Source organism: Saimiri boliviensis, chromosome 16 (genome assembly GCF_048565385.1).
Source record: "Saimiri boliviensis isolate mSaiBol1 chromosome 16, mSaiBol1.pri, whole genome shotgun sequence".
NCBI lineage: Eukaryota > Metazoa > Chordata > Mammalia > Primates > Cebidae > Saimiri > Saimiri boliviensis.
Genome location: NC_133464.1, coordinates 81,647,976 through 81,673,324, shown reverse-complemented (window position 1 = coordinate 81,673,324; position 25,349 = coordinate 81,647,976). Strand labels below are relative to the sequence as shown.

At 38.4% G+C, this 25,349-nt stretch overlaps 1 protein-coding gene across 1 annotated transcript in view; it reads right to left on the bottom strand.

The window, feature by feature from the left end:
- Positions 1-246: 246 nt before the first annotated feature.
- Positions 247-25,349, bottom strand: part of USP12 (ubiquitin specific peptidase 12) — a 104,864-nt gene continuing 79,761 nt past the window's right edge. Inside the window, exons 7-9 of the mRNA XM_039473350.2 lie at positions 8,624-8,821; positions 4,848-4,926; positions 247-3,499 (exon numbers count right to left, since the gene is read on the bottom strand). Coding sequence (XP_039329284.1) covers positions 3,398-3,499; positions 4,848-4,926; positions 8,624-8,821 — 379 coding nt within the window. The 3' untranslated portion in view covers positions 247-3,397. The remainder of the gene's footprint in view (positions 3,500-4,847; positions 4,927-8,623; positions 8,822-25,349) is intronic.

Below are 25,349 nucleotides of genomic sequence, written 5' to 3'. Positions count from 1 at the left end.
TTCAAATTTAAACTTTGAACTTTTAAAGACATGTTATCACATAAAGATAACACAAGCTATGTGCTAAATAAATGCAGGCACATGTAGAATGTTATTTTACACAGATGCAATTCTGTTCTAGGGAAAATCTCTTTGGATACAGAAGTCATAGCCTGAGCCAAAGTAGTAACACAATTTCCAAAGCGTCTACTTCTACTCTGCAAAAACAAGTAGGCAAAAAGAAAAAAAACACACTTAAAACCCACAGGCACAAATAAACCAACTTTAATAGATATTATTTTGTATTTATATAGCGCCTTCTTCAAGAACCTTAAATGCTTTACAGACATTATCTCTAATTAATCCCCACAACAACCCTGTGAGGTAGGTATTACTCCCATTTTACAAGACAGGGAGACTGAAGCACAGAGAGGTTAAGTGACTTGCCCAAGGTCACACAGTTAAATTCACTGAAGAGCCAGGACATGAGCGCTTTAGCCTCCCAGCTCCTAGCCAAATACCTCATGATAGAATCTTTAATAAAAAGTGTCTTTAAAGAAAGTATCAAGAGTAGTTATGTTATGAAAATGAGGTCCTCCTACTGCCATCAAGGAAAAAAAAACCCTATACTGATGGTTAGAGGCCACAAGACCCACATAATACAACATTTCCTTCTTTCCCTGTTCCCAAGCCTCCTGGTTCCTGTCTTAAAAAATCTTCTAAAGGTAAAATTTCCAAGACAGAAGCCATGTGACTTAAGAAGTGGGACTTACTTTAGAATATTTACTTTTAGTTACAATAATTTATAGAAATTTTTATTCCAATATACAAAATATGGGACAGCCATCCCAACAATCATGTACATAGTTACACAGCAATCAGCCACCATTTACAACCTAAACCGGCCCCGCATTTTAATCACAGTCAACCGACACACACCCTCACAATGCTTTCTTCATGGGTCACTTTTCTTACTTACTGTACCTGTATTTTTCCCCCAACACTTACCCTACATGTTTTAGAAGTATATTAGGTTTCTGATAAGCTTAAAAACATTTTACTTAGATCCAGCTGCATTAAGAAGAAAAAGCAAATGTAAAACTGTCACCCCACAGTCCCTCCCCTGACAAACCATACGATCAAGTATGGTGTAGCTGTGAACAAAGTATGTGACCACCAGGAACTCAATACAAATGCTAGAACTTGCTTTAATATGGAATTTAACTTGGGTTTTACTGCATGTTCTTTTTTAATGCAAAAAATGTAAAAACAAACACAACGTAGTATTTCAATGCTGTACCTTTATGCAAATGACTTCATCTATCTTTTTTAAACACGCTGTGATATAGATAATGTTAAAACTGACAGTTTCACTTTCCTCTTTTTCTCTGTACTGAAAGCTGCAAAAATACACCTTTAAGTCCAAGACAATCTGGTTTAAGCCCTCAAAATAAAAAGTGTACATCCACTTCCCCTTCCCTGGCTTTCCCCACACTGTTGATTGTGATTCTCTGTGCCATGCGGGTAGATGAGACAGCCTATAAATAATTTGTACAAAACATCTCTAGCCAGGGTAAGGCTTTAGAAACTATCTTAGGAAAAAAAAAAAAAAAAAAAAAAACCTGTCAAAATACCTTTGATATTTAGTACAAATACTAAATATTATAATTTTCTCCCAGCACATCTGTTTAAGCAGCCCAATTAGCTAAGTGACCCTGTTAAAGATCTGCTTATGGAATGAATAGGTGAAGTCATTTCCTGAGCCAAAAGATACAGTTAATAAATGTTAGTAATAGCAGCAGACTAAAAACATTCCTTTCTGTGGTTTGTTTTCCATAATCAAGTTTTAGCAAAAGAACTTTAGAAAATGACAGATTTTTTTTTTTTAATTTACTGCCTGAAAAGAGTTTAATGAAGAACATCCAAGGCCTGATTGCTATTATTCTGAATATAACTTTCTATTCTTTTCTGCAAGTTACATTCGGCTACTGTCAGACAACTTACCGATCCATGGAAAAATATCCAAAAAAACTGCAATGTTTTACATACATTTTACGTTACATATATTACTTGTTAAAACCCCCAACAGAATAAAGTCTTAGCAAATACAATTTTTAATTTCTGAACACCCTTCCAAGTAAGATTTGTAAAGGTAGGGGGAAGGGGAGGAAGGATTTGTTTTTTGTATTCCTAGTCTACTTGATTAAAATTTAATCTTCAGAGGGTTTATTTAGCTCACTATCCAGGCTGCTAGGGTTATGGTGAACACTATTACTTCTTTCCAGGGTGAAAAATGACGTTTGAAAATAACATAAATGCTATGACATGATTTTCCCAAGCATGACCTCAGCTTGAAACATTAGAATACTTAAGAATTCTAAAGATTGGTATACCACCACTGCACCAGAATTTTTAATTATTCCAACAACTACAGGAATTTTTTAAATAGTTTTTTAATTTTACAAAATTAAAGCTGAAGAAAATAACTGATTTAGAAACCATGATAAAAGGACACATATTTAGCCAGAGATATCAGTTCCTCCTGAAAAAGGATATTTACCTCCTCTCATTGTAGTTCTTCTCAAGGTATCTTACTGATTTCAGATAGAATTTAAATTTCACCTTAAAAATAGAAACAAACAAAAGGACTACTTAAACTGACATTAACTAATGAAATATGCTTAAATTTACTGATAGAATCATGGGCACTTCACACAATACTTAGACTCTACCAGTTTTAGGTAAAATAAATAAGGAAAAAATTATAATTACAAAGCCAGTCTTTCCCCTTGGGGAAACAAAAAGCCACTTTTGACCAATTGTTCCCTACATATACATATACTGTATATTATTATAAGCTTCTTCAGAGAAGCAAAACATCTTTGTCTTCCTGACACTGGATTATCTAGCACGTTAGTTTTTTACATCAGGAAGGCAACTGCAAGTGTTGGGCCCAAAAGTATTTCTGGTTTACTCTTGAAAAGACCACTGAATATGCTTCTATACATACTGAACAAATTTATGCAGTGTGTTCAACATCATCTCCTTATCAATACGGCACAGGTTCTGATTCTTTCCACTGCACCCCCAAGGAATTCAAAGCATTATTGGTGCAATTAATAAAGAGAAAATGCGTGTCAATGACTGGAAGGCTGTTTTACAAGAGGAGCTGGTATCTCTGATTTCACCTCCTTGTTGTATGGAACTGTACAGACAGCATGATACCTGAGCAAATAAATCAACTACCATGATCGGAAGGGCTTGTCAATCCATCGTCTTTGCTTTATCGTGTGCAAAGTGTGCTACTGCCCCCTGAGCTTCCTGCATTTCTCTTTTCTTGAAAAATCAGTGCTTGATCCTTTCCAAAATAACCAGAGAAGAAATGAGGCAGAAAGTATCTCTTCATCACGGTTCCCCCTCAGTCCCGAGACTGATAGAAAAGGATGTAACCAGACTCAGAGTTCTTTGAGATATCTGATGTCAACCCGTAGAATTCTTCAATAGCTTGTGCATCTATTTTCTGTGAGGCAAAATGTAAACATTAGTACATAAATGAGCTCTGTACAACCAGAATGACTTAAATTTAATAGACTGACAATACAAGTATTTGGTGAAAATGTGGGGAAAACGGAACTTTCATACATAGCTGGAGGGAATGTAAATAGCCAAGGCACTCTGAAAAAATGTTTAGAAATACCTATCTTCTAAAGCTGAACATACAACTACCCTTTGACCCCGCAATTCTACTTCCAGGTATAGGATGAATTATATGAAACCACTAATAGCTATTTTGGACCTACAAAATGGCAACTTCCAATGGTCCAACCTAAGATACGCCCAAGACAAATGAGTGTATATGTCCAGCAAAAGGGGTTGTACAAGAAGACCAATGCATTTTAATTCAGAAAAGTCACTGATTGACAAAAAGCCAAATTTCTAACTTGGTATATTCATACAGTAGAAAATGACAACGTAGTAAAAAAGAGCTGTTATTACCACAGGAAACAAGAATGCATCTCACAAACATACTGCGTGAATAAAGTCTGGCACAAATAAAATCATACTGTATGATTCCATTTATATTAAAGCATAGGCAAAATTAATCATAATGATAAAACTTCAAAGAGCAGACTCCGGACAATGGAGAGGAGAGGTGTGAGGTGTAAAGCAGTAAGTTCTGACCAGAAGGAGGAACAGGGGGCCTGCTGCGGTGTCGAATTATATCCTAATCTGGATGGCAGTTACAAGTGTGTGTGTAAGTGTGTGTGTGTGTAAGACATGCGGGGACATGTATCTGGATGGTAGTTACAAGTGTGTGTGTGTGTGTGTGTGTCTGTGTGTGTAAGACATGAGGGGACACGTATCTGGATGGTAGTTACAAGAGAGAGAGTGTGTGTGTGTGTGTGTGTGTGTGTGTGTGTGTGTGTGTATAAGACATGGGGGGGACACATGTATCTGGATGGTAGTTACCTGGATGGTAGTTACGTATGTACGTGTGTGTGTGTGTGTGTGTGTGTGTGTGTTTAAGACATGGGGGGACACATGTATAAAAATTCATCCAATTCAGATTTGTACACTTTCCTATGTTACATGGCTTAATAACATTAAAGAAAAAAAAAAAAAGCCAGCTCTGTCGTTGAAAGCTTTCCCTTGTTTTATTCTCGGTGTGTAAAGGTTAGGTGATCACTCAACAGCTGGGCTTGGACATTGCAGAGTAAGAAGCAGGAACCGGACTACAAACTAAAGGCCCAGAAATTTGTCTCATATTCATCACCAGTCATATATAAATGAAAAACTACAAGAAAAAAGTGACGAGCAACATATACACATAACTTTCAAAAAAATAATGCAATAAAGAAACTACTTACTTCTACAATGTCGTCATCAAACAACAACCAAAAATCATGACTCTTAACTATTGCAATGTAATGGCCTCGATTGGGACCACTAAAACAAACAAAAAGGAAAAGTTAATTTATTAGGATATTTAGTAGTATCACTCTTTCATGCTCTAAATTTTATGTTTTGTAGAGTAACTGAAACAGATAAAAATACCCCTTACCTATTCTTTCCAAAAAAGATAAAGCCACACTGAGTTGAACTGGTAATCAATTTTAAAATCAAATAATTAGCACTCAAAGAGATATAATCAGTATTCTATTCACAGAGCTGTATTACTGAAATTCTTTACCGTCTTTGTAATAATTTTCAATTTTGCTTCTATAATCAAAGACAATTTTTTTCTATCATTTTATAAGGAAAGAGAATGACAGCAGAACATGCTGAGTTAAACTATAAAACAATGCATATAGAATTATTTCTAAGTCTCACTCCCTTGGCAATAGTTTTGTTCTTGAGGGAAGATCCAACATGATACTTGAAACAGGCAAAGATATCAAATCCTTGGCTCCAAAATCAAGCCTGAACTTCATAAAATGTCTTTAAAAGCAAATGACCTTTGCTCAACAGTGAGTCATTATTAAGTACCTAATTTTTAATACCATTATAACTATGATTGCTCCTGCATCTCATTTTAAACAAATCTGGAATATATAAAATGTACACACGCATAAAAATAAAGGAGGCATAATTTCTTTTAAAAGTGATTCTTTGCTTCATAAAAGGATATGACAAAGGTCCTAACCGCTTCCATTTTAAGTATGATTCATTATAAAAGCTTATATAATTATTTTTATTAAATTGTAATTCTACAATTAATACAGAATTTGAAATCCTTTTCAACATAAATTATTCTTTATGGTGAACATTATTTTAAAAATAATGACCAGATATTAGAATAAGCCACCTCCTTTCACGTCTTATGTTTCTCAGATCATTTGATTCAGTAGGGGAGATAAGTATCTTAGGTGACAGAATAATATCAACAAAAATACTTTTTTTTTTAACTATGGAGGATGACACCTCAAAACTTTTTCTAAAAAAAGCATTTAATGCTTTATTAAGTCTATTTCTACATTTATTGAGGACTCATCTAAAGGGTCTTATGTGTTAGGAGGAGAGGGTCAGAAATGAAAAAAAATTATAAAAGGTGAAATAAAAAACAAAGAAAGGTTGCAGAACACAGGGTGGAAGGAAAGGAGGTGGGCGGGAGTAAGGACTAGTAAATTGAGAGAAATTAGGCGGCTTTTTCCTTAGAAGAGCAGACAAAAGTTAATTTCATAAACGAAAAATAAAATGAGAGATGAAGGGCTGAACTTCCACCTAAGGAAGTTGTTTCTTAGGCATCCGATTTCTGGACATTAAACATACTCAGTTGACTAGTACAAATGCCGAATACATGCAAATAACTGTTGATTGCTGTGGAGATGGAGATATCAACAAGTGCTTGCTAAAGACCCCGTTAGTACAGTAGATTAGTCCAAAAACATAATCCAAGGCAGAATATGATATAAAAGTAGAGCCATAGAAGAGACCTCATCCAGTGAGAGAGGAGGTGGAAGGGAGACAGGGCTGGGGAATCAAGAAATGAAGCCCAGGTCTGGCATGGGCTTGAAGGGTAATAGTCAGTCAGCAAACGTTTGCTGGAAGTCTCCTCTAGGCTAGGCACTGGGGACAGAGACGGAGCAAGCTGGACTCGGACTGACATGCTGACAGTGAGGCTGTGCACACCCTGGACATTTTCATATGAAACAAATCTGCAAGTAAGTCTCATAGATAAAATACACAATGGAAAAATATTCTAAAATATGATTAGTCTGTTATTAGTGAGCAAATTATTTCCCGTTTTAAAAAGCACCTGTTCTCACAAGGGAAGCAGACATACATCCTTTTTGTACATACATACAGTACGCAAAGCACTAAGACAGGGCTAGCAATGCACATCTAGTAATTATGTGAAGACAGTGGAGCAACACCACGTGAGGACAGGACTAGGCAGAAGAGCATCAAAGAAGACATCCAGAGAGAAGGGGCAGGAGGGCATGAGGCAATGAAAGTGCGACAGGAGGAAGAGTAAAACCCTGGAGTCGTGGCGGAAAGCCCAAAGACCTGCTGTGCCAGACTCCACCAGGAGTGAGTTCCCAGTGAAGGCAGACCACCAGGACTGTGAGGAAAGTCAATAAGCACCTCTCTGCAATTTTCTGCAACAATTCTGAGAGTAGGGAGTCAGACAGCTGGCAAGAGGATTTTACAGTACTTGTAAGTACATGCTTCAAATAACTGACTGTGGAGTTCAAGTTGGGAGAAGCAAGTGAGGCCAAAGAAAAGGTTAAAAAGGGAAAGGGTCAAGAGACTTGAGCAACAATTTAAGGGTGGGAAAACAGTTGGATTAATTTTAAAAGGAGAGAGTGGGGAGGGGACCGCAGTTGCCATCTGAGTTAGGAATCTCAGCTCAGTATCTCATGAACAGAGTGATTCCAAAAATCTAGCATAATTTAAGTAGAGTAGGACTGTCACTAAATTTGAAGAGGTAAAGAACAGTCTAGTTAGGGTGTGAGAAAGTAAATATAAAGTTAGGATGGGAGAAGGTAATATTATATTTTTGTTACTTAAACAATAGCAGTAGCTAAGTGATTTACATCTCCCTTTGAATCCTAACAAAGCAATGAGGTAATCAGTATTATTGACACTTTCTAGAAGAGAAAACTGAAGCTTTTTTTCAGGAAGCTAGGCGTGACGTCACACGGCCCACAATTGGCAGAAATGGTACTGAGACCCAGGTTTCTCTCACTCTGAAAACCTGATCTGAATCACCACACCAAAGTTCTCTGTCATCTGACACTGCTTCACTACTGTAAGATGTGATCACTCTTAATTTAGAAGTAGAAGAAAGACTCTTGCTGAGGATGAAAGACGGGAGCCAAGACTGACCCAGGTAATAGAGGTGGAAGATGATTACCACAGAGCATTTGCTGCCTCTGGATTGTCCTTAAAAATTCTGATCAGAGAGGTGGGAGGAGGGCTGAAGATGGGAGAGCTGGACGTCTTTTCATTTGAAAAAGCAGGTTGTTAGGACAAGTTACCCAAAACCAGCATCAATGAGTGCCTGTTTTAAAATTATTAAAAGAAATTCTAAGCAGTCAATGAAGACGGTAGGTTCCAAATACAAGTTTTGATTATGTGATACTCTTGCAGTGTGAGCATGTTTTGAGGTATTTAATAAGGTCAGTTATATGTATGTACATTATACAGAGATGTGTATACTATGTTGGAAAAGAAGATGAAAAGGAGACAGAGCACTAAATAGGCTAATGGGAAATGATAACTACACACATAGGTAAAATCAGCAAATGAATCTCTGAAGATTCCAATGTCATTTTAAATGCTTTTATGATCATTAATATGAACATATGCAATTAAACTCAGAAGTGACTTATTTTAACAACCCTCTACACACACACCCTAAAAAAGGAAAAGAAAAACAAAGAGACCTCAAAGTTCTAGGAAATAAGATATAGTAGTTGTAGAGTAACAAATGATAAAAATAAAAACAATATATTTAACATACAAAAATTTTAAGGAGTGATAAAATGTAAAGCTAAAAATCCATTTTGAAATAAAATTGTCTTGAGGAGGAGATAGACTTTCTAAAAGTTCTACATTTGAATCATCCATGAGTTTCTTGATGGTACACTGCTCTTCTAACCTAGAAATTCCACTACTATGTACCCAGAGTTGCAATTACCTTCCACAGTGAACCACAACAGCAACAAGGTCGTACATTCTGTCTGGATTGGTGGCATCACCTGAAGTGTTAAACAGACGAAGTTCTAAAGGAAAAACTACCCGGTAAGAGAGTTTTGTATATCGATGAAGTTGATCCATATATTTAAATCTCTTCAGGTGCAGGGCTAGAATCATGGGCAGTTTTTTAACTTTCATCCTATTAAAAATAAAAATGAAAACAAAATTTCACAAAAAATATCCACCATGTCCTTGAGTTATCAAATCTTATGATATTCAATGAACAGACAGCCAAGGGTTGGTTTTAATAGCCCAGCATTGCCCAGTTTTGCATATTTCTACCAATTATTTTTATACGGACAAAACAATATTCTGAACACCCTAAGACGACCCCATCCTACCCATCATTACCACACCACATCATTTGACACAGCACTCAATACAGCTCCAAGACAGACAGAATGGCATTAGCCCTTGGTTGAGGAATATGTATATTTCAAACACACATCTCTTATAATAAGGCTGAATGCATAGGGTGCTCAAGAGTGGTAGAGGAAAAACAAGCGTCTTGAAACTGACAATTCCTTTGGACTTGAGTGGACTGAAATCCATTTTTTTTCTATCAATCTATGTGATGCAGATACAGACTGACAACAGGAGACTAAAATAATAAAAGCACTAAAGACCATTCAAGGTGCTTGTCAGAGACAAGAAATAATTCCATATTAAGAACAATGGCTATGTATATCCTAGAAAGGGAATAAAATAACCTGGAAACTTAGGAGTTAAGATTTTGATTGTGAAACACAGGCTGTTCTTAATGTTCAAAATAGTCTTTATTATGCCTTTAAATGCTATTTCTCCCTGAGAGTGCCTTTGTACTCCTACTTCACCTAAAAACTTATTCTTCTTTTAATGGCTCAGCTCAAATGTCACACCCTCTGGCACAAATACCTGCTCTCTTCAATCTTCCATCAGCACTTTACAGGTTCACTTTATATATGTCAAGCTTATTACATGGTAAAAGTTTTAGGTGGTTGTGGTTCTTTTCTTAAAGGCGCTGGACTCTTGGCAGCTAGAAAGCATTCCCTTCATTTTTATTTCTCTACTATCTAGCAACATGCCTGGAATATGATAGATGCCAAATGTTGCAGAACTGGATTTTAAATGGATTCAGTGAAGTAAAATATTCCTCACAATTTAAAGAAATGATAAATGGTAAGCCACTGCCTCTAATAAGTGAAAAAAAAATCATTTTATAACATTATACTAAATCTGCATTCTACACATCTTAGATATGGTAGATAGCTTATTATTCCTAAATTACTTACTATTCAACTAACTTGGCCTTTTGGAAACATTAGCCAAAGTAAAGGTAAAAACCCAGCAATATGAATTAAGAGCTTTTATGGCCTTTGGTTCAGTAATCCTATTTCTAGAAACATAAATTAAATATATAATCTCAAAACATCACTTATGAGAATAATCTATTTGTAGAGTTCTTTTACATTGTGAAAAATCCCAACTATTCAACAACAGGTAATGTTAAATTAGAATGCAAATATAACAGAGTGTTATACAACTTAAATAAAGCAATGAGGATGAAAGTTTCTAGGTGACAATGGAAAATACGAGTTAAAAAGTATATAAAATTATACATAAAATGATTCAACTATGAAACATGAGATCTTTGATTAAACCCATGTAAAGTTACTGAAACAAAATCTTCACAAAACAACAGGGTATCCTTTGAGAATTTCCAATGAATGGCAGATGCAAAAGAAGAATTTTCTCAGCATAAAATGAGTGTCAGTGTACTATTAATAGATGGCAGTCAGGTAAGATTAGGAAGAAGAGAATGAACATGGCCTGATGGTTAGGGAAAATGTGCTTTTAGAAATTAAAGAGGGGAAGTCCAAATGCAGAAAAAAGAAAATATCTCAATAATAGCAGATACAATATGTCTGATCGGACAACACATGAAGAAGATGAATCCTATTTGCCAAAGATCCTCTCAGAGAACTGCTGGCTACCACAAAGAAACCAACTGCCCATGGACCTGTCATGCAAAAATATGTGCAGAGCCATATTTTAAAGATGCTGAGAGACTAGCTTATAAAATTTCCCTCATATTGAAATAGTTCCAGAAGAAAAAGCAGAATACTGCTTGAACATACGTGTAAGGAGTGTGAAACTCATTATGTAGATTTTGCAGCAGAAGGAAGAAAAAAGAAGTTGATTTCCTGCTCAAAACACCAAGACACCAAAGAATTTATAGGATTCTGGCTTTCCTTCTATTCAAACTTGTGGGGAGGGAGGTTATATTAGGGAGCTCTTGACCACTGTCATTGTTTTAAAAAACAGTTGTCCTAAAACATGTTATCTATAAAAGACAAAATTTTGAAGAAAAAAACAGGAGGACAGAGAACACTTTTTTCCTTTTTAAAGTTTGAATAGACAATAATTTTTAAAAATCTTCTGTAAACTGATATAAATTAATTTTCTATTAAAATTTATTTTTTAATGACATTTACTGATCACATAAACAACTACTTAAAATGTGGATGAATTTCTGTTATTCAGTTAGCCTGCCCTATCTGGGAGTTCCACATCCACAGATTCAACCAACCATGAATTGAAAATATTCAATAAATAAATAAATAAATACATAAATAAATAAAAAGAATGACAAGAAAAATAATACCATTTTTAAAAATACAGTGTAACATCTATTTATATAGCATTTACATTATATTAGGTATCAAAGCACACAGGAGGATATGCATAGGTTATATGCAAATGCTATGCCATTTTATATCAGAAACTTGAGCACCCATGTATTTTGCTGTATGTGAGGGCCCTGGAACCAATTGATACTGAGGCACAACTGTAGGCATTTTCTTGCTTTTACATCTTTAAAATGACAAATTGCATCCATTCTGTATTCTAACATAATAAGGGTTGCCTTTCTTGCTAATGTCTAGTTATAATTTAAAACTATTTAGAAAAGAAAGCAGAAGGATGGGAAAAGACATACCATGTAAACATCAATCCTAAGTAAGTGGGCTATCCTAATGTTAGACAAAGCATACAAGATAAATAATATTACCAGAGATAAAGAATACTTCATAATAATGAAGGTCAATTAAGTAAGAGGACATAACACACTTAAAAGCATGTGCTCCAAAATGGGAAAGAATTATAGAAGTAAACAGACAAGTGTATAATCAGAATTGCAATCTTTACAGAATTCTCTAATAGCAAAAAAAAAAAAAAAAAATCAGTACAGATAAGAAAATATGAACAACCTAACTATGGATTTAATTGACATTTATGGAATACTCTACCCCAGAATGCACTATGCGCATTCTTCTCAAGTTCAATCAAAACATTCACTAATGTATTGAACAATAAAAGAAGTCTCAATAAATTTAAAAATATGAAATTGGAGTATGTCCTCTGATAAAAAAAAAAATCTAGAAAATCCCCCCAGATATGAAAACTAAGCAACATATTTCTAAATAGCCCATAGGACAAACAGAACATCACAAAATAAATTTTGTATTTTTAAATGAATGATTATTATGAGACTACACATCCTCTCATTTTAGGTCTTGTTCCCTAAGAGCAGACCCTGAGATAAAAAGTCCCAGGCCTGTGATTTATTATTGTAGTGCTCCGTGTGTGTGTGTGTGTGTGTGTGTGTGTGTGTGTGTGTAAGGGGGAGGGGCAGGCAGGGAAGGGAAGAGAAGGAAAACAGGTAAGGATTCAATCTCAAAGTGGTGTGTGTGTGTGGGTGGGTGTGTGTGTGTGTGTGTGTGTGTGTGTGTGTGTTGGGAAGGGGGAGCGGCAGGCAGGGAAGGGAAGAGAAGGAAAACAGGTAAGGATTCAATCTCAAGCAAAATCCCAGAAAGGGTGCCTTCAGCCCAGTGTCACAGAGAAACCCCAGAAGCTAAATTTCACCACAGATTTATCTTAACTACAAGGTAGCTGGGCTTTCATATGCTCTTCAGCACCTGTCAGTGGCTGGTCAAAGACTGGGAATTTGAACCAAATTGCCAGAAACTCCCTTCTCCAGTAGCCCACAGGGAAGTCCTTCCCAAAGCCAGCAGGTGCTAAGTATTAGAAAACAATCCAAAGGACTAGGGAGAAGCTGGACAAAGGACCAACATCACCAGCAACCACCCTCAACCAGAATACCAACTACCCTGCAGCAGGCAAGCAACACCATTATGGGATGGAATGCAGACCCTGAAATCCAGTGGAGTCTCATCTTTGAATTGTTTTTCTCAATAGTCAGAAAAAATTTTTAAAGTAAATTACCCATTTTTATAAACTGTGTGAGCCAAACAGAGAGTTCTACAGATGGAATTTGATCCAGAGGACACTATTTGCAAGCTCTATCACAGATGAATGTAATATCCAGCCACAGGCACTTAAGAACTTGCCAACATCCTGTCAGCAGAGAAGTCCTGACCGCACAGAAAAGCTTAATAATTATACAGACACACAGTTCTAAGGACTGAATTCCATGCGCTTTTAAAATGTACCATTAACAAGAATTAATTGTGGCACATTACAATGAGGGGGTCAGGGGAAATAGAATGCTTTAAGTGAGAAAGACACTAAGGTAACTCAGTGAGATATAAGCAATGAGAGGACATTTAGGCGGCAGAACCTATCCCCAGCATGTGTTAAAATGAGGGATGGGGTCACAGGCACAAATGAGGCCCATGGCATACCCTAACATGCGTATAGAACACAGTATTGAGTGACAGACATCTGGAGATCCACACAGGCATGCAGGCAGGCAGGGAGCCAGGTGGCACCAACTTCTCAACAGATGGAAGGACCCACCCAACTCAGATTCCAGAAGACTTGCATGAGGGTATGTGTGCAAGAGGCAACTGGAGATGTTGACTACAGCAAGGCCAATCCCTATTGCCAATATGATTTTGACATGATACTACACAAATAACCTTGACTGGGACTGGCTACAGGGGAATAAGATATGAATCTAGTTAGGAAGATGAAATAAAAGGTAGGGCCTTTATCTCAGAAACAGGAAGCAACTCAATCATTAAATCTAGGGCAGATACTCAGAGATGGACTGCGGCCATGACAATGTAATATAGAGTCACCTGGCCATGAATGGGTCTTGATTCAATACCTGGTAAGGACAGGACTGGTCCTAGAAGTTGGGTCAGGCACATACGGATTAAAGGGAGAGTTAAGAGAATTGAGAGAGGAGATGAGAAGGCAAGGAGCTCAGCTCCCAGTCCACTGTCATTAATCACTGGATCCCACAGAGTAGTGACAGAAATACAGGCATACCTTGGTGGCACAGCAAGTCCAGTTCCAGACCACCACAATAAAGTGAAGACCACAATAAACTAAGTCACACACATTTTTGGTTTCCCAGTGCATACAAAGTCAGATTTATACTATACTGTAGTCTATTATGTAATGGCATTATGTATGAAAAAAATCCATATCTGAATTTAAAAATAGTTTACTGCTGAAAACTTAATGATCATCTGAGCCTTTGGTGAATCATAAACTTTCTGCTGGTGGAGGGTCTTGCTCCAAGGCTGATGGCTGCTGACTGATCGGGGTGGTGGCTGCTGAAGGTTGAGGTGGCTAAGGCAATTTCTTAAAATCAGACAAGAACGTCTGCCACATTGACTGGCTTTTCCTTTCATAGACTTCTCTATAGCATGTCATTCTGTTTGATAGCATTTTATCCACAGTAGAACTTCTTTCAAAATTGAGTCAATCCTCTCAAACCCTGACACTGCTAGCAACTAAGGTTATGTAATATTCTAAATACTTTGTTGTCATTTCAACAATGTTCACAGCATGTTCACCAGGAATAGATTCCATCTCAACAAACCACATTCTTTGACCATCCATATAAAGAAACCTCTCATTCATTCAAGTTTGATCATGAGATTGCAGCAATTCAGTCTCCTCTTCAGGCTCTGCTAATTCTTGTTCTCTTGCTGTGTCTAACACATCTGCAGTGACTTCCTCCACTGAAGTCTGAACTCCTCAAAGTCATCAATGAGGGTTGGAATGACCTTCTTCCAAACTCCTGTTAATGTTGACATTCTGACCTTCTCCCATGAATCACAAATATTCTAATGGCACCTAGAATGGTGAATCCTTTTCAGAAGGACTTAGATTCACTTTGCTCAGATCCATCAGAGAAATCTCAATCTATGGAAGCCAGAGCCTTAAAAAATATTAAATAACAAGACTTGAAAGTCAAAATAACTCCTTGATTCATGGGCTGCAGAACGGATGTTATGGTAGCAGGCATAAAAACAATATTAATCTCCATCAGAGCACTTGAGTGATCACATGTATTGTTATTGAGCAGTAATATTTTGAAAGAAATCTTTTTTTTTTTTTTTGAGTGGTAGGTCTCAACAGTGAGCTTAAAATATTCAGTAAATCATGCTGTAAAGAGATGTGATGTGATTCAGGTTTTGTTTCTTTTCTACAACACAGGCAGGGTAAATTCAGCATAATTCTTAAGGGCCCAAGGATTTTAGAAATTGCAAATGAACACTGGCTTCAACTTAAGCTGCATTAACCGCTAACCAGAGAATCAGCCTGTCCTCCGAAGCTGGGCATTGACTTCTCTCTAATTATGACAGTCCCAGACGCCCTCTTTTTCCAACAGAAGACTGTTTCCTCTACATTGAAAATCTGTTTTTTAGGGTAGTCTCAACAACTATTTTAGCTAGACAATCTAGATAACTTACTGCAGCTTCTATATCAGCATTTGCTGCTTCACCTTGCACTTTTATCTTATGGAGATGGCTTCTTTGCTTAAACCTCATGAACCCAACACTGCTAGATTCAAAATTTTGTCCTGCAGCTTCCTCACCTCTCTCAGCCTTCCTAGAACTGAAGACAGTTAGGGACTTGTTTTGGATTATGCTTTGGCTTAAAGGAATGTTGTGGCTGGTTTGATCTTCTAACCACGCCACTCAAACGTCTCCATATAGGTAATAATGCTGTTTTGCTTTCTTATCATTTGTGGGCTCACTGGAGTAGCTCCTTTAATTCCCTTCAAAAACTTTTTCTTAGCACTCACATCTTGGTTGTTTGGTGCAAGGAGCCTAGCTTTCAGCCTGTCTTGGCTTTCAGCATGTCCTATTCACTAAGCTTAATCATTTCCAGCTTTTCATTTAGAGTGAGAGACATGCAACTATTCCTTTACACTTGAACCCTTTGAAGCCACTGTAAGGTTATTAATTGGCCTAATTTCAATACTGTTGTGCCTCAAGGAATAAAGAGCCTCGAGAGAGAGTTGGGGGGACGTCAGGTTGGTAGAGCAGTCAGAACCCACAACACTGAAGTTCATCATCTTAAATGGGTGCAGTTCATGGTTCTCCCAAGACAATTACCATAGTAACATCAAAGATAACTGATTACAGATCACCATAACAAAGATAATAATGAAAAAGTTTGAAATAGTACAAGAATCACCAAAAATGTGAAAGACAGGAAATGTGCACATATTGTGGGAAAAACAGCACTGATAGACTTGCTCAACACAGGGTGGTCACAAATCTTCAATCTGTAAAAACCACGGGATCTGCGAGGCGCTGTAAAATGAAATGCAATGTGCTGTTCTCTAAGACCTGAGCCCCAGCCTCCCTGTCACCCCCATGCCAACGCCCAGGCACAAAAAAACAACACCTGAAACATCCATCCATCCTTTCTCATTACAGTTCCCAGGGCAATCACTCTCCTCTCACCTATATGCTTTAACCTCCTGTGGGATAAATGTATATGACCATTACAGTGACATTTCCCAAACTGCTATCTTTCCTGAACTGTGCTATTTACAGAATTAAACAGACATGCTATATAAATGGAGTCTATGTGAAAGTAAATTCTGGAAAAGGCTGGATAAACTTAAGTTTATTTTATTTTGTGAGTCTTCAGAAGCATGAATATCTAAGATAAAATGTTATTATACAACAAATTCATTTGATCAGCAAAAACTAATTTTGTGACGCATCACTAACATTCCCAGAAATCATTCTTCAGTGTTCCAGAATGAACCTTTTTGGAAGATTTTTTTTTTTTTTTTTTTTTTTTTTTTGAGACAAAGTCTCGCTCTTGTCGACCAGGCTGGAGTGCAATAGCACGATCTCAGCTCACTGCAAGCTCCGCCTCCCAGGTTCAAGTAATTCTCCTGCTTCGGCCTCCCAAGTAGCTGGGATTACAGGCACCTGCCACCATGCCTGGCTAATTTTTGTAATTTTAGTAGCAATAGGGCTTCACTATGTGGGCCAGGCTGGTCTCAAACTCCTGACGTCAAGCAATCTGCCCACCTCAGCCTCCCAAAGAGCTGGGATTACAGGCATGAGTCACCGCACCTGGCCAAGAATTTATATATATAAAAGCAAACATGGATTTATGAGTGACAAACTTCAAGTGTGTGTGTGTGTGTGTGTGTGTGTGTGTGTGTGTGTGTGTGTGTGTATTTTTTTTTTTTTGAGACGGAGTCTTGCTCTGTCTCCAGGCTGGAGTGCAGCGGCGCAATCATGGCTCACTGCAACCTCTGCCTCCTGGGTTCAAGCAATACTTCTGCCTCAGCCTCCCAAGCAGCTGGGACCATAGGTGCATGCCATCATGCCTGGCTAATTTTTGTATTTTGAGTAGAAACGGGGTTTCACCATGTTAGCCAGGATGGTCTCAATCTCTTGACCTCGTGATCCGCCCACTTCGACCTCCCAAAGTGCTATGATTCCAGGTGTGAGCCTCTGTGCCCAGCCTCAAGTATATATTTTTATTGTAGTTAAAAAGATAATGAAATTTATAAGCTCAACCATTTACATGTAAGGTACAGCAGAGTTATCTACATGAACATTATTGCATAGCAGATGCTTTTTCATCTTCCCAAACTGAAACTCTATACCCACTGAACAACCACCTCCCTGTGATCCCCTCCACCAACCCCGAGCAACCACCACTCCACTTTGTTTCTATAAGTTTAACTATTTTAGATACCACATATAAGTGGAATCACGCAGAAATGCCTTTTCTGGCCAGCTTATTTCACTTAGCATAATGTCGTCAAAGTTCATCCCTGCCATACATGACGTAATTTTCGCCTTTTTTAAGGCCAAATAATACTCAACTGTATGTATATACTACATTTTCTTTATCCATTCACCTGTCAACAGACATTTACGTAGCTTTCACCTCGTGGCTATTGTGAAAATGTTTCAGTGAATATGGGTGTGCAAGTAACTCTTTAAGATCCTGTTTTGAATTAGTTCAGACACATACCCAGAAGTGGGACTGCTGAATCATATGGTAATTCTCTATTTTTAATTTTCTGAGAACCTCCATAGTATTTTCCACAGCAGCTGTACCACGTTTCTACCAATACTGCACAAGGGTTCTAACCCTAGTCAACACTTGTTATTCTGCTTTTCTGATAGTGGCCATTCTAATAGGTCTATGGTGATAGATACACCATGTGGTTTTGATTTGCATTTCTCTGATAATTAGTAACGTTAAGCATCTTTTCATATGTATGTTAACCATTTGTAAATCTTCTTTGCAGAAGTGTCTATTCTAGTCCTTTGCCCATTTTAAATTGGATTATTGCTGAGTTGTAGGAGTTCTTTATATATTTTGCATTTTAACCCCTTATCAGTTTACCAATATTTTCTACCATTCCATATGTTACCTTTTCACTCTTGTCATTTCCTTTGCTTTGCAGAAGTTTTTAAGTTTGATGTAGTCTGTGTTTGTTTTTCTGGCCTATACCTCTGTAGTCACATCTAAGAAATCACTGCCTAATCCAATGTCATAAAGCTTTCTCCCTATGTCTTCTTACAAGAGTTTCAGCCGGGCACGCTGGCCTGACACCTGTAATCCCAACACTTTGGGAGGCCAAGGTGAGTATATCTTGAGATCAAGAGATCAAAACCATCCTGGCTGACATGGTGAAACTCCATCTCTACTAAAAATACAAAAATTAGCTAGGAATGGTGGCGAGTGCCTGTAGTCCCAGCTACTTGGGAGGTTGAGGCAGGAGAATTGCTTGAACCAAGGAGGTGGAGGTTACAGTGAGCCAAGATCATACCATTGCTCTCCAGCCTGGCAACAGAGCAAGAATGCCTCAAAAAAAAAGTTCTAGAGTTTCAGATGTTCCTTTTAGATCTTAAATCCATTTTGAGCTAATTTTGTGTAGGTGCTGTAAGGTAAAGTTTCAACTTCATTCTTTTCTGTGTGGTTATTCAGTTTTCCCAACACCATTTGCTGACGACATTATCCTTTCTCCACTGTGTATTTTTAGCACCCTTATTGAAGATCAGTTGACTGTACATGTATGGTTTTATTTCTGGGCTATTTTGCTTTACCAGTCTATGTGTCTTTAGGCCAGTTCCATAACTGTTTTAATTACTGTAGCTTTGTAATATATTCTGAAATCAGGAAGTGTGATGCCTCCAGCTTTGTTCTTCTCTCTCAAGAATGTTCAACTATTCAGGGTCTTTTGAGATTCTGTATGGGTCTTTGAGTGGTTTTTCTATTTCTGCAGAAAATGCCACAGGAATTTTGATAGAGACTGTACTGAATCTATAGTTTGCTTTGGGTGGTATGGACATTTTAACAACATTATGTCTTCCACCCATAAATATAGGATGTCTACTTTCTATTTATTTGTATCTTACTTAATTTCTTTCAGCAACATTTTATAATGTTCAATATACAAGTCTTCTGCCGTGTGAGTTTATTCCTAAGTATTTTATTGTTTGTAGAACTGTTTTCTGTTGTGTGTGGTGAAAATATATACATAGATTTAGAATTAGCCAGCTGGGCTCAGTTTTGATGATCCCAGTTTCGTTGGCAACATCCAAAGCATCGTAATCAGGAGCCAGTGGAAATACGCCTTCTTCTCTCCATCAGGCCGAATCAGGATGCTGACCTTGGCCACATCCATGTCACAGAGCTTCTTCACAGCCTGTTTGAGCTGGTGCCTGTTGGCTTTAGCATCCACAATGAACACAAGTGTGTTGTCGGCTTCTAGTTCTTCCTGGCGGACTCAGCGGTCAGCAGACACTTGCTGACAGCACAGGGGTCAAGCTTGTTTCTCCCGGGGGCGCTCTTCCAGGATATTCCGGCTGCCTCTGGAGTCTCAGGGTCTTGGGCTGCCAGAAGGTGGGTGACGTGGGGATCTTCTTTTTTTGTGTGGCTGTGGACACCTTTCAACACCACCTTCTTGGCCTTTAAAGCTTTCGTTTTGGCTTCGGCTTTAGGAGAGGCAGGAGCTTCTTTCTTTGCTTTCGATGCCATCTTGTGAAAAGGGCTGTTTCTTGTACTATTATAAATAAAATATTTTCTTTCTTTCTTTTTTTTGAGACAAAGTCTCGCTCTGTTTCTCAGGCTGGAGTGCAGTGGGGCCATCTCAGCTCGCTGCAACCTGTGCCTCCCAGGTTCAAGTAATTCTCTTGTCTTAGCCTCCAGAGTAGCTGGGATTAGAGGTGCACGCGACCACACCCAGCTAATTTTTTTATTTTCAGTAGAGATGGGGTTTTACCATGTTGCCCAGGCTGGTCTTGAACTCCTGACCTCAGGTGATGTGCCCACCTCGGCTTCTCAAAGTGCTGGAATTACAGGAGTGAGCCCCCATATCTGGCTGTCAAATTGATATATATATATTTTTTTTTTCAGTAAGAACTATAGTTTGTATACTCAACACAAACTTATCCTATTATTCTGAGGCTGAAAACTATCAACTTTTAGAGCTTGTAGAGACCTTATAAGTGAACTCATCCAAGTAAAGATCAAAAATGCTAAATGAGGCTGGGCGTGGTAGCTCACACCTGTAATCCCAGCACTTTGGGAGGCCAAGGAAGGCCAATCACAAGGTCAAGAGATCGAGACCATCCTGGCCAACATGGTGAAACCCTGTTTCTACTAAAAAATACAAAAATTAGGTGGGCATGGTGGCACGCACCTGTAGTCCCAGCTACTCAGGAGGCTGAGACAGGAGAAATGCTTGAACCTGGGAGGCCAAGGTTGCAGTGAGCCAGGACTGCACCACTGCACTCCAGCCTGGCACCTGGCAACAGAGCAAGACTCTGTCTCAAAAAAAAAAAAAAAAAACCTAAATGAATTGCTCAATGTCACACCATCAATTATCAGAAAGGTTGTTACTAGATCCTAATGAGAAATAGGTAACTTCTGTAAAGTTGTCTTTCCAGGAACTTATGCATAATTTATCCTACAAAATGTCTTAAAAATATGTGGGGAATATGTGTATATACACACAAAACTGTTCATCAAAACACTGTTTATAACAGTGTAAAAAGTCTGGTAGATATATGGTACTAAGGTACATTCATACAAAAAAATAATACTATGCAGCAGGCATAGTGGTTGGCTCCTGTAATTCCAGCTACTCCAGAGGCTGAGACAGAGCACTGCTTGAGACCAGAAGATCAAGGCAAGGCTAAGTAACATAGCAAGATCCTGTCTCTAAAAAATAAAATTCAAGGCTGGGCACGGTGATTCACGCCTGTAATCTCAGTACTTTGGGAGGTCGAGGTGGGTAAATCACAAGGTCAGAAGTTGGAGACCAGCCTGACTAACATGGTGAAACTCCGTCTCTACTAAAAATACAAAAATTAGCTGGGCGTGGTGACAGATGCCTGTAATCGCAGCTACTTGGGAGACTGAGGCAGGAGAATCGAGTGAACCCAGGAGGCAGAGGTTGCAGTGAGCCGAGATCATACCACTGCACTCCAGCCTGGGCAACAGAGCAAGACTTTGTTGCAAAAATAAATAAATAAAAGTAAAAAAGGCCGGGCGCGGTGGCTCACACCTGTAATCCCAGCACTTTGGGAGGCCGAAATGGGCAGATCACCTGAGGTCAGGAGTTCGAGACCAGCCTGGCCAACACGGTGACACCCCATCTCTAAAATAAATAAATAAATAAAAATAAAATTTAATAAATTACTCAGTCACAGTGGCACACATCTATAGTCCCAGCTACACAGGAGGCTGAGGTCGGAGGGTCATTTAAGCCCAGGAGTCTGAAGCTACAGTGAGCTAAGATTGCACCACTGGACTCCAGCCTGGGTGAGAGAGAGAGAGAGATCTTGTCTCTTAAAAAAAAAAAATACATATATATGTATATATGCATACATATACACATATGCAGCACCTCCTAATAATGATATAAAAATATTTCTTCATTAACATGGTCGCAATTTTTGAAGTGAAAAAAGTTTCAAACTCATTTATAAAGTATAACAACATTTTAGGGACTACGTGTGCATATATATACACACTTTAAAAATCTAAGATACATACAAAAATGCTAACATTTTATAGCTGTCATAGTGATTCTTGATTTACACTTATCTGTATTTTCTAATTTATTTACAAAGAATATGCATTCTTTATGTATTTTCTAATATATTAAAATCTCATGTCTTTAAAACAAAGAGCTCAACTTCATAGACAATTCTCAATTACTCTCATGTGATTACTCGTATAACCATCATTCTAGGGGAAGGGTGGCTTTTGCTCACAGATGGGCCTTCCTCCCTATAGTCAGTAAAGTCTGAAAGTTGTATTTCTCTTAGCTACATTTAGTCCCTGACTCTTAACTTATCCAACAGTCTTAGGTACTTTCTTTTCTTTTCTTTTTTTTTTTTTTTTGAACAGAGTCTCACTGTCACCCAGGCTAGAGTGCAGTGGCACGATCTCTGCTCACTGCAACCTCCACCTCCTGGGTTCAAGCGATTCTCCTGCCTCAGCCTCCTCAGTACCTGCAATTACAGACATGTGCCACCATGCCCAGCTTATTTTTGTATTTTTAGTAGAGACAAGGTTTCACCATGTTGGCCAGGATGGTCTCGATCTCCTAACGTCGTGATTCACCCACCTCGGCTTCCCAAACTGCTGGGATTACAGGCATGAGTCACCGCGCCTGGCTGGTCTTAGGTACTTTCTAAGGCGTTTTCAGGATGAGTGTAATGCCTCAGTCCCTATCCCTCTGATTAAACTTAACTGAGGTGCGCCCTATCATACGCACTAATGGACAGAAACAATGAGTAATCTGTTTTGATTCTGTGGTCCATCACCAAAAACACTTCCCTTTCTAGGAAATACGTCTATGTCCAAAACGAAATATAATCGTTTAAAAATCTGAGCTTTTCCCCTCCTTAATGAACAACTCTGTTCAACTATTTGATGGGGCCAAATAACACAGACATCTATACAGGCAGGAGAGTGGGAAGGCCAAGCAGAGGGGAAAGACGTGTGGGGTGGGTGTGTATGTATGTGTGCGTAGGATGTGTGTGTGTGGGGGGGTTGTGTGTGTATGTGTGCGTGTGTGGGATGTGTGTATGTGTGCGTGTGCAGGTTGTGTATGTGTGCCCGTGTGGGATGTGTCTGTGGATGTGTATATGCACGCATGTGCAGGTTGTGTGTGTGTATGCGTGCATGTGTATGCGTGTGTGTGCGGGTTGTGTGTGTTTATGTGTGCGTGTGCATGCAGGGAACAGAAGAAGAGAGATTAAGCTGGGTTACCTACAGGTGCACTGACTCAATAAGTAAATGTAGTGAGGGTAACGGCAGCCAACTGTACTGTTGGAGAAAGGAATTACAAATATCATGGGGGTGCCTATAACAAGATATCACTATGTATTCATGGTTTTCAAAACAGATAAAAAGATTAATAGACGGAGAAAATAAATGCAGATGTAAAAGTGTGTGTGTTATCTACAAGTACTCATCTATCCTCTAGCTCTGCTCACTAAGGGGGCTAGAGAATAATGACATCCCAACAGCAATGAGCACAATGACACAAGGTCCTAGTTCTTCCTACTCCCCTAAGAGAAATCAGGACTCCTTGGAGAAATGGCTTGTTCCAGAGTAAGGGCAAAGAAAGTCCAAAATGATCCTGAACGGCTTGAGTCAGAAAGGAAAGAAGTACTGGAGAACGATGGGGTACATCAAGAAGAGAGGAGCCAGCCTAGAGGAGTTCCCCATGGCCACACTGGGGATAATGTGAGCATGGAAGCAAGACAACCAAAGAATGACAATCCACTGAATAAAACAGGAAACTTTGGGTCCACTGTAAGATTTTAAAAGTGAATAAATTGAAAGTTTAATAAAGAAAGGAATATTTATAATCTCAAAATACTTCTACACAAAATACTCCTAAATTACAATGAGAAAAAGTGAAGATTAACAGTGAAGAACTCTGGAAAACATCTGGGGAACATTCACTCAAGTGTTCGGTAACAGCCAAGAACAATAATGGGAGGTTCAGAAAAGAATTCACAGGGCCTCAAACTATCCTTAGAAAGGCCCCCTTACATGGATGGCCCTTTCAGCATCTGGAAACTTGAATTTAGGACATGTTCCCACCATTCTCCAAATGAGAAGAGAGTCTCGCTGTGACTAAATTGTTTGAACAAACAAGAAAGTTTATGCTGAACTCTTGCTTTCTTCCTGGGAGTCTGGAATTTGGGGGTATGGTAGGCAGAGGGTACCTATGTGACCGGCCTCCAGTAAAAACCCAGTACTCCGTCTGTAATGAGCTTCCTGTATTGCCACAATTCAATGTGGGAAGAATTAAGTGTCTTGTGTGGCTCCACTGAGGCAGTGACTCCTGGGAGCTTGCTGGCTTTCCCTTTGCTGACGGTGTTCTGTATCCTGTCCCTGTAATAAATCTTGGCTGTGAGCATGCCTGGATGTTGAGCACTGTGAGTCCTTCTAAGAAATCACCTGTCCCAGGAGTGGTCTTGGGGATACTCCAACATATGGCACAAGTCAAGTCACACATAACTGGACATGATGAGAAAAACACTAAGATTCCTGTTCAAGATACATAATCTGAAACTAATCACAGGAAAACGAGACAAACTCCAATGAGGGACATTTTGCAAAATAACTAATTTATGATCTTCAAGAGTCAGCATCACCAATGTCAAGAAACGACTGAGAAACTGTTCCAAATTGAAAATAACTAAAGAGACTGAATGTTAAATGTAATGTGTAATTGTGGACAGAATCCTTCTTCTATAAAGGACGTCCTGTGATACCAAAATAAGGTTTGCAGTAACAGTAGCATGTCAGTGTTACTTTCCTGATTCGAATAGATGTGGGCACATAGAAAAACGTCCCTGTGGCTGGGAAATACCTACTAAAGTGCTGGGGATCATGAGGTACATATCAGTAACTTACTTTCAAATGGTTTAGGGTAAAAAAACTTTCTTGGTACTATTCATGCAACTTTCCTCTGAGTTTGAGATTGTTTCGAAATAAGAAGTAACGATGATGATGATGTTTATTATTCCATTTCTTGATACCAAACCAGTCTTACAATAACGCGCTAAGAGAACATACAAGATCCCATGTAGGAAAAGCAGAAACGGGGGTGTGGGGACAGGGAGTGGGGAGTACTTTTCTCCTCCAACCTCTTAACCAAGAAAAAAGTTTACATCATCAGGAAAGCCTCAAAGCCAAATATTTTAACTGTACTGGTTTATGATGATTAAATAATCTCTAGACATAGAAAGATCACTTGAGTGTACACAGTTTTTGTCAAAAGAAACATCAAATAGAATATCATTTACCAGGTCATACTTTAATAAACATTAACTGTTAGTGACAAAATTAAGAATTTTTACTCACTGTAAATTTTCCTAGATTGTTTTTCTAAGCCCATCTAC